Source organism: Cibotium barometz, chromosome 3, assembly GCF_041138505.1.
Source record: "Cibotium barometz isolate CiBa-2024 chromosome 3, ASM4113850v1, whole genome shotgun sequence".
NCBI classification, from domain to species: domain Eukaryota; kingdom Viridiplantae; phylum Streptophyta; class Polypodiopsida; order Cyatheales; family Cibotiaceae; genus Cibotium; species Cibotium barometz.
Window position 1 is genome coordinate 7467769 of NC_141048.1, and position 14173 is coordinate 7481941.

A 14173-nucleotide genomic window follows, 5' to 3' on the forward strand; every position below is an offset into this window, starting at 1 on the left:
CCGAGCTCACCGAGAAGCTCGAAATGGTTGTCATGATGTGTGCATGAGCGATGCACGAGTGAGGTGCATACGCTTGGGTTGGCTCCCACTCGAACTTCTACATTCAAATTGGACTCAGTGGTTCCGCTGTGAGTGAGTCGGCTAAAAAATGGACTTGGTGTCTAAGATGGTAGATACGCGCACACATGTTTGGTTTGATGGACACTCCAATGTATCATTGAGGGGGAGTGTTGAAAGGTAGCGATTGTGGTTGTGCAATGCTACATTGATATGGGTGATGGGTGAGTTGTGGAACACCTCGATTAAGAGGGGGTGTTGAGAGATGTAATCACACGATGTTGTGTGTATGTGGGAAAGCGCCCTAGAGGTGCCAGATATTGTGGCAAGATAAGAATGTCACATGTAATATTGAATGGTGTGTGAGTGTTGACCAAAAGAAGTGGAAAAGGGAGTGCCACATGGATGATGATATGTAAAGTGGGATAAGGCTAGAAAGCCTATATCATTGAATGGTTCATTTGTGATATGCAATAGAACTTGTGTTGAGTGTGCAATCTCTCTCTGTCTTTATGGAGGTCTTAGTGTGGTTTAATCCACCTTAGTTATGTTGCTTAATCTATGTCTATCACCATTATCAATCCCATTTTAGGGTTGTTAACACTCCTCTCCCCAACCACCACCCGCAAAGCACCATCGCCCAGAACCCAAAGGAAAGGAGCCAATTTCCCCACCACCCAGTCAAGGCCCTTCACAAGAGGAGCTGGAAGCTGAGGAAGCTACACAAAAGGCTACGGAGGATGAGAGGCAAAAGGAGGACTTCTTCAATCAAAATCTTTATGAAACCCTGCCCTCGGACAACTTTGCAGATTTCCCCCCTCACTTCAAAGAAGTAGGCCCCTCCTCCCCTCACTCTTCTTATGTCAACACGCTGGAGACCCTCCACCACTGGGTGAGGTTAGGTAGCTTTCAGTCAAGCCAAGCATATGCGGAGAGTGTGCATGCGGCCCATGGAGCAGTGTCGAACTTTGCACTAGGATTTTCTCATATGGTCAGGGAGCTCATTACTCAAATGACAGTTTGTATATACCGCAAGGAGGAGGTGGCAACCGTGTCCCAAAGAGAGATGTTACTGGAAAAGGCTCAAGAGAGGAATATTGTAGAAGATTTTTACACTACAAACCTCAACAACCTCCAGCTCCAGAACATGCTCAATGAGAAGGAGCAGCAACTTGGGCAGGTCATCTCAACTATCACCGAACTCTAGCAACAGCTCTAGCAAGCTTAAGAAGCTGCACAGAGGGCCCACCACAATCTATCTTTATCCCAAGCCATTGCCAAAGACTCCAAAGACTCCAAAGACTCCAAAGACTCCAAAGACTCCAAAGAATGAGCTCATGCTGTGGAAGAGGCCCTCACAAATACACAAAATGATTTCCCAATGATACAGGGAGATCTCTAAGGACACTCCGTGAAATGGAGGCCGCACTGGATGCATCAGATGTCAAAGTAGCACAACCACCACACTAACACCATTGCCTCTGAAAGGTGGATGTGCTAATGGATACAGCAATGGAGCCTTCCCTCCTCGCCCTCCCCCCACAGAACCCCTTTCAGCTCGACCTCCACTACTAGAGTGTCTGACTCAATCTACTTTAGCACAATGTTTTTTTAGACGAGCCACTCTCCCGCCAATGTATAATTATATCCTCACAAATATTCCCCTCTCCAACATCACCCTCATTCCCCATTTCTTCTTCCAAGGGCTTATTTCTTTCACCCACCCAACCTCTCCAATCCACCCTCATCAGCTAGTGTCACCTCCTCTGATTTGGCCAACCAATAGAACGAGCTGATGTCATTGACCTATATGTCCCCGATGGCTTGTGTCCATACCCCTACTCCTCCCAAAGGATAGCTGAGGCTCTAAAACATCTCCACAGTAGGGGTTGGCACATGGTTGATACAGCACACCACTCCCTCTACCACCGCGATGAACTTCCCACCTACTTTGTAGCTAGGCTTCTTATCCTTTACCAAAGGTGCCACGCACATATGAGGGTAATGAAAGCCATGGGCATCAGCCAATTTGATGACTCGCACGTGGCCTTCCCAATGGACATCACACCTGAGGAAGCTATGGAGGCGAAAGCATTTTTTAGAGCACATGGCCCAAAATACTCAGAGGATGAAGCTCATGGAAATGATAACAACGGGCATGACAGTGAGAGACGACAACCAAGGAGGACTCCCACCTCCACCCCCACCATCCTCATCTCCCCCACATCAACCGTCTCCCCCCACCAGTGCCTTTCATCCAAGCACTAGCTCTCAACCCTGCCACCTCCACCCCCATATGGCACCTTAACCCTACCCCTCTTCCCCTCCCAATCATCCCCACCACTACATTTTCCTACCCCACCCCACCCCACCTTTAACTCCCTCTTTGTCCTTGAATTTGGGAATGGACACAACATTCCGAGATATCCCTTCAACCTCAGCAAAGCCCCCACAACTATTTGATGCCAACCTCGCGATGGTAGCCTCTTCATCGCCTACCCCTCAACCCTCATCACCAACAAATCATGCCTCCCACCCAACAAATCACGCCTCCCACCCAACCATGGAAGAAGGTGAAATTTTGTCCTTGCCACCGCTCGAGCGTGAGAGGAAGTCAACCCTATGCTCAATCCACTCAACAGGTGGGACCCTCTTGACAGAATGGAGTTTGAGTAGGCCATCCAAATCCTGCTCGGTCAACAACTCCAAGTAGCATCGATCACCCGCATCATGGATCTCATGGACATCCATGTATTACATCCATACATAGAGGCCAAGCATCGAACATGGTGGCGGGAGCATCCACCCAGATAGTGAGGAGGCTACATTCGGCCACTTCCTCATCATCGACAAATCATCCCTCCCACCCAACCTTGGAAGAAAGTGAAGTTTTGTTGCCACTGCCACCGCTCGAGCGTGAGGAAGTCGACCCTCCGCTCAATCCACTCAATTGGCACGACCATCTGACAGAACGAAGTTTGAGTAGGCCATCCAAATTGTACTTGGTCAACAACTCTAGGTGGCATCAATCACCCACATCAAGGATCTCATGGACATCCATGTCTTACATCTAGACATAGAGGCCAAGCATCGAACATGGTGGCAAGAGCATCCACCCAGAAATCGAGGAGGCTACATTCGGCCACTCACTGCTGCTGCTCTCCCCATCAATTTTGAACTCATGGGTAAGCAGCCACCACAGCCCTTTCTTCTTAAGCCCTTGATTTGGGAGACATATTTCAAGGTGATACAACCCCTCCACATAAACCCAGAGTACCTACCAATCCACAGATGGTGGGCATGGAACCTCACCCGAAGCTATAGTTTAACTTTTCGTGGTTTTCTCCTCTGACGGTGCAGCAACCCTGCATAGAGTAATCCATGATCATGCGCTTCCATGAGCTCATACAAAGATATGATTAAGTTCCAGACCTAGTCTTTGATAGTAGCGATCAGATTCTTTAACTTGATCATCACGCTACTAGAGGCATTCCTTGACTAGCCCCACTACCATGAAGGCACGTAGTAGCTCATACATTCACCACAATCAAGCTTCAATGGAGAGCTTGCAAAACAGAATTTTTTTCTTTGCTTTGGGCAACTCAAATTTGATGTTGTTTGTGTTTTTGCACCTGCAATCCACTCAAGGATGTTTAGTATTCCTTACCCAATAGGCCAAGCTCTTAGATTTGGTGAAACTCAGTGTTCTCCAAGCTTCATAGCTCCAATGGCAAGCTCCACAGCTTTTCTTCATAGCTTCTTCTCCCTCTTCTCTCACTCACTCATAAACCCTAATAGAGAGCACCAGGCTCTGATACCATGATGAAAAATAGGTAGAGGGAGAGGAGACACACACACAGGAGCAAACCCTAATGTATTAATCAAATCCTAACCATTGAGGGAAGCAATGTCCCATCTCACACAATGCATAAAGCACCATGGTTGGTGAGATCTTGGGTGATATGCGGCCAGTGGGATGATAGGCTGTGTGACAGCCATTCTAGAGACTGGCATAGTTATAGCGCCAGCTCATTTAGTTGGGTTCACACTATAGAGAACCCACCTGTGTATGTATTGGTTGAGTACCTTTCATATTATGTGTACTCTTATCTTGTATATGGTGTGTTGAGTGTTGAGTGAAGAAGAAGATTTTCAGTCTCTCACCGTATGTGTTCTCTATTAGGGTTTTGTGAGTGTGTGTGTGCTTGCAAGAGCTCAAGCTCTCTTCCCCCTTGCATCTTTTCATCATGGTATCAAAGCCTGGTTCGTGCTAAGGGCTGAGCTGCAAGCAAGAGAACCACAGGAAGCGGTACGAGGGTAAGAGCTTCAACTACTCTTCCCTATTTGTGTTGGTGACTACACCCTTGTCGGGAGCTCTACGGGAGGCACTGGCAAACGATCTCTGATTGAGGAGCTTTCTTCGCGGGAGTAAAGCTATAGAGCACCATCACCTTTCAAAAGGTTTTTAGCTCCAGAAGATGATTCCAACCTTCCACCGTCTAAGAGATATAAGGGTCAAGCCCAGGATATGGGAAGTTCCAGAATGGAAGAAATGTCCTTTTCCCGGAACTCAATCCCTTGGAATTCAACTTCAGAAGTTCCACCCTTGAACAAGGGAGTGAAATGCTATAACTGTCAAGGATTTGGATATCGTAGTATGGATTGCCCAACTCCTTTTGGAACAAGATTTTCAGGACAGGAAAATCAGGGATCAAGATTCTAGATTCCAGCTCATTCCTTCTAGAGTAATCACGTTTCTTTCTGCCAAAATCAAAGAAATCCTAGAGATAGACCCTCTAACCAACCCGCAGTTTTAATCCAAAGTAATGCAAGACCTCTGCCTCATAATAGGGGAAGTATGTTCCCAAATCAGCCGTCCACTTCCAAGGAAGTAACGCTCGAAGTGATTGAAGAAAAAGAAGAAGATGAAAGAGATCATACTCCACCTACGAGATGAGGACATCTCACGTTTTGAAGTGGGGTAGGATGTAAGATTCCTCCCTCCACCTTTTAAAGAGAGCCTATATCATTGTATGGTTCATTGTGATATGCAATACAAGGGAATAGTGTTGAGTGTGCAATCTCTCTCTCTCATGGAGTTTTTAGTGTGGTTTAATCCACCTTAATCTTATGCTTAATCTATGTCCTTCACCATGACCAATCCCATTAATAGAATCTTAACAAGACTATGGGTCTTCTTGATAATAAGTGCCTTACTCGCAAGCAAAACAAAAAGGACTCGGCTTTTGTAAGCCAAGGCAAGGGAAAAGACAAGGCAAGGGGAATGATCAACGCAAAGGCTCTAATTCCAATGCTAAAGATTCTTCAACCAAAGGCGACAAGGACAAATCAAAGGATTCTTCCAAGGAGTGCACTTTCTGTGGTCGTAGTGGCCATACGAAGGATTGTTGTTTTGCTAAGAAGGCGGCATCCAAGAAGGTAAAAGCTAAACTTGAATCCAAATCTAAGGGTTCTTCTACATCAACATCTTCTCACGACAAAAACAAAGACAAGAAGGAAGATGGTAACGCACCAAGATTGCATATGTTGCTATGTCTTCTACTTCTTCATGTGACACATCACTTGTGGTAATCAAAGATCTCGATACGCATACTGCAGATGAGTGGATTTTTGATAGTGGTGCTACCTCTCACATGACTAATAGTTCTTCCTTATTGGAAAACTATAAGTCTATCTCTTCATCAGTACACATTGGTGATGCTTCGTCTCTCCCTGTGATTGGTATTGGTGATGTTTCTTTTGGAGATGCTATCTTACATGATGTTTTGCATGTGCCTAAGATGTCTGCCAAATTATTTTCTATCTCTAAGGCTACTTCTAAAGGTCTTGGGGTTTACTTTGATGATGAAGTGATTGAAATCAGTGATCGACAGTCACCTTCTTGTGTGGCACATGGTTATCAAAATGCTGGGCTTTATTATATAAGCTCTCTTACAGCACAGTTGCCACCACATGAGTCTCATCTTCATCAATTATTTGCTTCTCCTAAAGCACTTGTTTCTAATGAAGATAGTTATCTATGGCATTTCCGCTTTGGCCATGTTCCTCTTGCTACTTTGCAACATCGTGTCTCACATGACATGGTTACAGGTCTACCAAAGCTTCGGAAACCTCGCCATCATATTTGTTCTTCTTGTGCTCAAGGAAAGCAACACCAGGCTTCTTTTCTAGAGAAGGCTACTCATAGGGCCACACGCATACTTGAGCTTATTCATGCTGATCTTGCAGGACCTATGGAAGTACAATCGCTTGTTGGTGGATCCAAGTATTATATGCTTCTTGTGGATGACCTCTCGCAAATCATGGGTTTATTTCTTACCTAAGAAGTCTGATGCTTTTTCTCATTTTAAGGTTTGGCTTGCCCAAATAGAGAATCAAGCAAGTCAAAAGGTATCTTTTCTCAGGACTGACAATGGAGGTGAGTTTATAGCATTTGAGGATTTTCTAGCTTCAAAAGGCATACAACGACAAACCACCATATCCTACACTCCTCAGCAGAATGGTGTGGTTGAAAGAAAGAATAGAACGGTGAAGGAAATAGCCCACTCCCTCTTACAACATGCAAAGCTACCTTCCTCCTTTTGGGGTGAGGCTATAGCTACTTCAGTTTATCTTCTCAATCACTCTCTTACGAAAGCAGTGGACGACATGACTCCAGAGGAGGCTTTCACAGGCCACAAGCCTACTATTTCTCATTCTCATGTCTTTGGTTGTGTTGCTCATGTGCATGTGCCTTCTTCTAAGAGGAGGACTCTTGATGCTAAGTCCAAACCTATGATATTCACGGGATATGCTTCTCGCTCCAAAGGGTTCCGTTTTTGGGATCCTTCTCGTGAGGATATTGTTCTTTCACGTGATGCCATCTTTGATGGGCATGTTTTTGGTCTTGATGAGTTACCACCTTCTACATCTCTCTCAGATCCATTTCCATCTCTTGAGCTTGGGCCTCTCTCATTCCCTACAGTCTCATCCTCATCTACACCATTAGTTCCTACTTCATCCCCTTCATCCATTTTGATTGCGACACCTACTACTTCATCCATTTCGATTGCGACACCTACTACTTCATTGGATTCTACACGGACTTCTGGTCCTCCAAAATGGGTTTGCTCTCTACTTCACGATTCAGGTATATCACTTTTAGATGCTCAATAATCTACTACACGTGTCTTACGTACACGCCCTTCAGTAAATATTACCTTGATGTCTCATATTAGTGATGTGTTTGAGCCTGAAATGGTTAAGGAAAGCTCTTTCCTTACCACATTGGTGTGAAGCAATGCAAGCAGAGATTTCCTCTATTGAATCTAATAACACATGGCCGTTAGTTCCACGATCTTCACATATAAAAAGGTCATTGGTGTTAAGTGGATTTTCAAAGTCAAGTTTCATTCAAATGGGACTCTTGATAAGTACAAGGCACGCCTTGTTGCTAAAGGTTATGCTCAAAAAGAAGGTGAAGACTTTGATGAAACTTTTGCTCCTACTGCCAGATATTCTACTATTCGTGTTGTTTTTGCTCTTGCTTCTCACTATGCCTGGCCTATATATCAAATGGATGTTAAATCTACCTTCTTGAATGGAGATTTAGAGGAGTAAGTTTATGTGGAACAACCTGAAGGTTTTATTGCACACGGTCATGAACATGATGTGTATTTATTACAGAAAGCTCTTTATGGTCTTAACCAAGCTCCTCGAGCTTGGTATTAGAAGATTTTACAGTTTTCTCCTTTCTCTACATTTTGAGAGGGCTCATGTAGATCCTAATCTTTATGTGCTTATTGTGGATGATGATATATGCATTCTTGTGCTTTATGTGGATGATTTGACACTCACTAGATCTAATTTGGATCTACTCAAATGGGTTCAAACTCAACTCACAACATCATTTGCCATGACTGATCTTGGACTACTCCACTATTTTCTTGGTTTAGAAGTGTGGCAATTTGCTTCTGGCATCTTTCTTTGTCAAAAGAAGTATACTTTAAGGTTGCTTGAGAAATATGGCATGCATGATTGTGCATCACTCACTTGTCCCATGGATCCTAATTCTAAATTATCCAAAGATGATGATTCTCCTGAGGTTGATTCTACAGAGTATCGCCAACTTATTGGTTCTCTACTTTATCTGGTTAACACTCGGCCAGATCTCTCCTATGCTATGAGTGTTCTCAGCCAATTCTCTTCACAGCCTCATCGATCTCATTGGCAGGCAACTTTGAGGGTTCTTTGTCGTTGATATCTTCATGGAACTCTTGAGTATGGCATTTCTTATGCAGGTGGAGATACACTTATTGGTTACTCAGATTTTGATTGGGCAGGGTGTATTGATACTAGGCGTTCCATGTCAGGCTATTGTTTTATGCTTGGTAAAGGACTTGTTTCTTGGAAATGTCAAAAGCAGCGAATTACTTCTTCTTCATCGACCGAAGCACAGTACAAGTCATATCTTGATGCCACTTCTGAAGCACTTTGGCTTCAGCAAATTCTGAATCACATGTTCATCTACTCCGACACTCATCTACTCAGATTCACAGAGTGCTATTGCTTTAGCCAAAAATCCAGTTATTCGAGGATGATCCAAACACATTGACGTTCATTTTCATTTTGTTTGTGATTGGATTTCTGAAGGTCGCATTCAGCTTGAGTATTGTCCTAACAAAGATAATGTTGCTGATTTGTTTACTAAGCCTCTTCCTCGACCTACCTTGGATTATCTTCTTCAGCGCGTTGGCGTTGGTCCTCCCATCTGGACCTGAAGAGGAGGTGTTGGATAGGTGTCAGCTCCAGATGGTGTCACGCTAGTGGCACACTCTTTAGCCTCTAGGCATTTTTGGGATTTATAGCATTCATTTCCATTTTTTCCTATCTACACACATTTTTGGGTGGAGGAAAGGGTGGAGGAACTTTCCTATATATATGAGGCATTGTAGTTCATTTCTAATGAAGTTGGCTAGTGGTTCATTGATGAGTTCTTGAGTACATTGTCTCTTCTCTCATCTCTTATTTCTCACAGCAAGTTCACATGCACATCATCATCAAGTGAATCAATGACACCCTCATCCTTTGCTTTGTACCAACTAGCAAGTTCATCAAACACCACATCTCGTGAGATAACCACTTGCCTAGTTTGTGGATTGTAACATTTGTATGCCTTACGATCCTGTGCATATCCAACAAACACACACTTTTCTACCTTAGGATCCAACTTCCTTCTTCTCTCATCAGGCACATGTACATAAGCTATGCAACCAAATACTTTGAGGTGTCCAATGTCTAGCCTAAAACCTGTAAGCCGCATCTCTAGCGTACTTCCATGTATGGCTATTGTGGGTGTCTTATTAAGTATATACACCGCAGTGGCACATGCTTCTACCCAATAATAATCTGGCATGCTCTTTTCATTGAGCATCGCCCTGGCCACTTCACAAATGACTCTATTCTTTCTCTCAGCAGGGTAACACCATATTGCTGAGGTGTATACCTGCAAGTTAACTGGCTTCTTATGCCATGCTTTCTCAAGAAATGCTCAAAAGCATGTGAGGTGTATTCACCACCTCCATCTGTCCTCAAATATTTTATCCAAGAGCCATATTGCTTCTCTGCAGCAAAAGCTTTGAAATCCATAAATTTTCCCAACACTTCACTTTTCTCTCTAAGAAAGTAAATCCATGTCATTCTGCTGAAATCATCAATGAATGTCACATAATATAAACTGCCTTGAATGGATGGGTTTTGTGCTGTAGGACCCCATACATCACTATGTACTATCTCAAGTGGCCTGCTACTCATGTTGCCTTCTCTAGGAAACCGCAACCTCGCCTGCTTTCCAAACTGACAGGCTTCATAAACATGCATATTCCCATCATACTTGAATCTAGGCAGCCCACTAACAATGCCTCTTGCTTGCGTGTTCTTTAACCTTTGTATATTCACATGTCCAATCCTCTTATGCCACATGTCAATGTCTTGTACCACATTTTGGCTTTTAGAGAACATGGTGGATTTCAACTCAGGAATTCCAGCATCTAGCTTAAACAACCTGCCTTCTTTCTTGCCTTTGGACATCCATTTTTGAAATCCTCAATGAAGCAACCATGCTCGTTGAAACGAACCTGTAAACCCTGTTCCACCCTTTGACCAACTGAGGCCACTATTTTTGTTTTGTGAAGACTGTTGGTCTTCACCCAAGCTTTTCTCGTCTATAATCAGCATAGACACCAAATCTGTAAAGTTGGGAATGTTTTCCCGAGTCTGAAATAGATGTCTCGAATGCCTTGTATTGTGGCCCGAGACCACGTAGACAGACTTCCACCTTATCATCATCATCTACTGACATACCAATAGATGCAAGGGATTCCACAATACCCTTTATCTTCAATGCATAGTCATTCACAGACATGCTCTTTTTCTCCACAGTATGAAGTTTATTCTTCAATTGTATCTTACGTGCCTTGGTATTTGTTTCATAGAGTTTTACCAAGGTGTCCCACGCCTCCTTGGGGGACTTGGCATCCTCAATGTGCCCAATCATGGTGTCCTATATACTAATGGAGAGCCAATACATAACTTTCCTGGCTCCTTGGTTCCAGTCTTTAAACTCTTTCACATCTGCAGTAGTCGGATTTATGTCCGCCGGTATCTCCAGTGCCTCTTCATGCTCACCTTCTATGTAGTCCCAATACCCTTTCCCATCAGGAAATTCATCAACCTGAACCTCCAAGCATGGAAGTTATTCTTATCAAGCTTCTTAGTCACAATCTGGGTTATGCCATCATTTGACATCTTGCCAGACACAATTTTATCAGAAATAGCACTCTGGTTTGTCCTGCACAAACTGTTATATTTCTACAGCGGTATTGTAGTACTCTCAAATGTCACAACCAGTGACTTCAATATGTATACATACACCCAATGGCAACTGTTGACCTCTTTGCAGCACACACTATGTCTGCACAGCCAATCTGTCTTCCTGCAGTTCTTAAAATAGAGTTCTGCAGAGAATCTCGATGACTTATCCGCAGTGCTCGAAATCGCCTGCTTTCTGAAAAAATGGAGGTCCAGACGTGCCCGAAACGCATTTTTAGCCCAAAAAATGGTGTCCATTAGGACAATATAGTTGCCCTATACCTTTACTCTCCCGAAGACTACTCCTCAATTAGAGATCGTTTGTCGGTGCCTCCGTAGAGCTCCCGACAAGGGTGTAGTCACCAACACAAATAGGGAAGAGTAGTTGAAGCTCTTATCCTCGTACCGCTTCATGTGGTTCTCTTGCTTGCAGCTCAATCCTTAGCATGAACCAAGCTCTGATACCATGAAACGATGCAGGGGGGAAGAGAGCTTGAGCTCTTGCAAGCACACACACACTTACAAAACCCTAATAGAGAACACACAAGGTGAGAGGCTGAAAATCTTCTTCTTCTTCACTCAACACTCAACACACCATATACAAGATAAGAGTACACATAATATGAAAGGTACTCAACCAATACATATGAGGGTTCTCTATAGTGTAAACCCAACTAAATGAGCTGGCGCTATAACTATGCCAGTCTCTAGAATGGCTGTCACATAGCTTGTCATCCCACTGGCCGCATATCACCCATGATCTCACCAACCATGCCAGTGGTGTAAGTGTGGGGCCTATCCCCCAGGCGGGTCATCAGTGTCCACCGCCTCACTAGACGAGCTCGATATCTCAATAGATACATGGTTTTTGTTTGCCATGTATAAAATTGCTCCCCATTAAATTTGCCTTCCTCTGGTGATAGTGTCGGTTGATGCATTACCATATCCTCATTCTTATGTAATCCCAAAACTCGCAAGAAGACAAAATAGATATGCTTACATGCAATGTAAGACTTTCCTCTAGATTCTCTTTGCATGAAATCAGGACATGTACACCAAGCTTGTACCTTGATGTGTATAAAATAGTCCTCTCCACTCTCACATGCCAAATGAAAAATAGAGTAGGGGGACGGCTGCATTGCACTCTCATTAAGGACTATCACTGTCAGGGGGGGGTCACTATATGTAAATCCTCTATATCACGTGGTCATTGTATTGTTTACAAATATGTGGTAGCCAAGGGAAAATGTGTTGCACACGAGCACGTCATGCCTAGAATTACAGAACTGTGGGAATCTTGTCTATGCATAAAGAAGGAGGATTCCACATACCATCAATTCAGATGTATCATGGGGAAATGCAATAAATGCGGAGTTAAAAAGCTACGCTTGTGTCCACATGAAGAAAAGGAGATAACAACGATAGCCACTATTTAGGTCTTTGAGAATATTCAAGTTCAAAATAGACATGATGTAACCAGACAACAAAAATTGTTATCCATCAAGTAGGTTGTTATCAAAGAGTTATTAGTGATGCTGAAACACCACACATCAAAGTTCATTAAGCATAAGTTCAAGTACAGATGGCAAGGTGATCAGTACAGGGAGTGTCTCAAGAATTTCCTATAGTATTAGTAATGGATTTTGCTGAAAACTACTCATTCAAACAGCAAAATGAAATACAGTCCATGCATTGGCACTCAGATCAATGCAAAATCCTTGTTCACATTACATATAGGCGTAGTACAAGCAACGACTAAAGCATAATCATGGAGATGCATTTCTATATCTCTGATGAAAAGAAGCATGATACTCTCTTTGTGCAACATTGCTTCTAGCTTCATAATTGGTTGCTTGAAGACCAGGGTTTGAAAGTTTGAAAGTAGTGGGTGTGGTATAATGGTGCCGCTTCACAGTTTAAAGCTACCCGACCATTCTATTTTGTTGGTCGCTTTTACAAACTGGTACGTGTGGAGATGACTTGGAATTTTTTTTGCTTCAGGCCATGGCAAGGGAGAACATGATGGTGCTGGTGCAGTAGTGAAGAGGACATTAACACACGAACAACTCAAGTCTGATGGTGTAGTTCTTCAAAATGCTGCTGGCATTGTAGCTTTCTTAATGAAAAATAAGTCTCATGGTGCAAGTAGCTTGTATGCTTGCACTACTAGAAATGGTCCCCATATTCATCGAAATTTTTGGTTAGTAAGTGCAGATGATGTGGACAGGTCTAATGCATGGGGATGTGCAATACTCAAGGGGACACAATCCCTACATTTTGTGTGTGGGTTTTGCAAACTAGACCTGACATAGTTGAAAACAAGAAATTTGGCTTGTTTCTGCAATGCATGTATAGCTGGTCATTGGAGATCATGCTCTAACAAGTCGTATGTCCAGGAATGGTCACATATTGTTCTCAAGCCTATAACAAAAGGGTTGGACATGAAAGATATGCAAGAACCAATCAATATACTAGATAGGGTGGCTGAGTTTGAAGATGAGAGACCCATGTTTGAGGGATCATTAGATATGCTCAGCCAACTTCTTATTGAGCAAGACAACTATGCAGTCAATGCAGAGGCTAATAACATAGGAGTAGATTTCTATGTGTTGAAATGTGTAAAAGCAAGGTGGAAGACAGAGAAGGTTCTTAAGGACACTTGGAAAAACAAGTATGCTAGAGGCACATATGTTGTCATAGGTCTTTATTATAAGCAGCAAATGGAGAATCCCAATCACCACAAACTACTCGGTGACAAGGGTGTGGGCCACACATATTCTGACCTAGTAGTTAGGTCAATCAAGTTTGACATGCCCCTTGTGGATGCTGCCTCTAAGATGTATTATTTATCCCCTAAACTTCACGAGTCCATTTACAATGCCATGCCATATGAGGCTTCTTGAAAGCTTTTCTATGTATCCTTTTTATATAGTAATCTTTCTTTGAAACCTTGCAAAAACATTGTTGAGAGAGTCGCATGTGCAATCAAATATGTATGTAGGTTCTCATTTCTTATACTTGATTTGTATGTAGGCCATTTCTTAAATCTAATTTGTGGAGTTTGTCATTAGCAAAATCTTTGCAAAGTCTCAGAAAAGTGAATTCTGCAAATCAAATGTGTGCAAGTTGTCATTTCTTAAACATTTGCATTGTCTCAACAAAGCAAAGAGATAATATAGCAGAGAGATGTGCTATATTTCCTGATAGGCATACCTACAACATATGACTACAACATGTACACATATCT

At 43.0% G+C, this 14173-nt stretch overlaps 1 protein-coding gene across 1 annotated transcript; it reads left to right on the forward strand.

The window, feature by feature from the left end:
- Positions 1-2070: 2070 nt before the first annotated feature.
- On the forward strand, positions 2071-13829 carry LOC147639663 (uncharacterized). Its single transcript, XM_086822050.1, has 3 exons — positions 2071-2221; positions 12928-13071; positions 13282-13829. Exons 1-3 carry the CDS (start codon positions 2071-2073, stop codon positions 13827-13829), a joined length of 843 nt encoding a protein of 280 aa, XP_086678176.1.
- The last annotated feature ends 344 nt before the right edge of the window (positions 13830-14173 follow it).

Bases quoted from the DNA above. Each gene is read 5' to 3' on its own strand.
- LOC147639663 (XM_086822050.1), top strand. From the start codon at position 2,071: ATGGGCATCAGCCAATTTGATGACTCGCACGTGGCCTTCCCAATGGAC. The intron at 2,222-12,927 runs GTGAGAGACGAC...TTTTTGCTTCAG, and splicing joins TGATAACAACGGGCATGACA to GCCATGGCAAGGGAGAACAT. The intron at 13,072-13,281 runs GTAGCTTGTATG...ATGCATGTATAG, and splicing joins AAATAAGTCTCATGGTGCAA to CTGGTCATTGGAGATCATGC.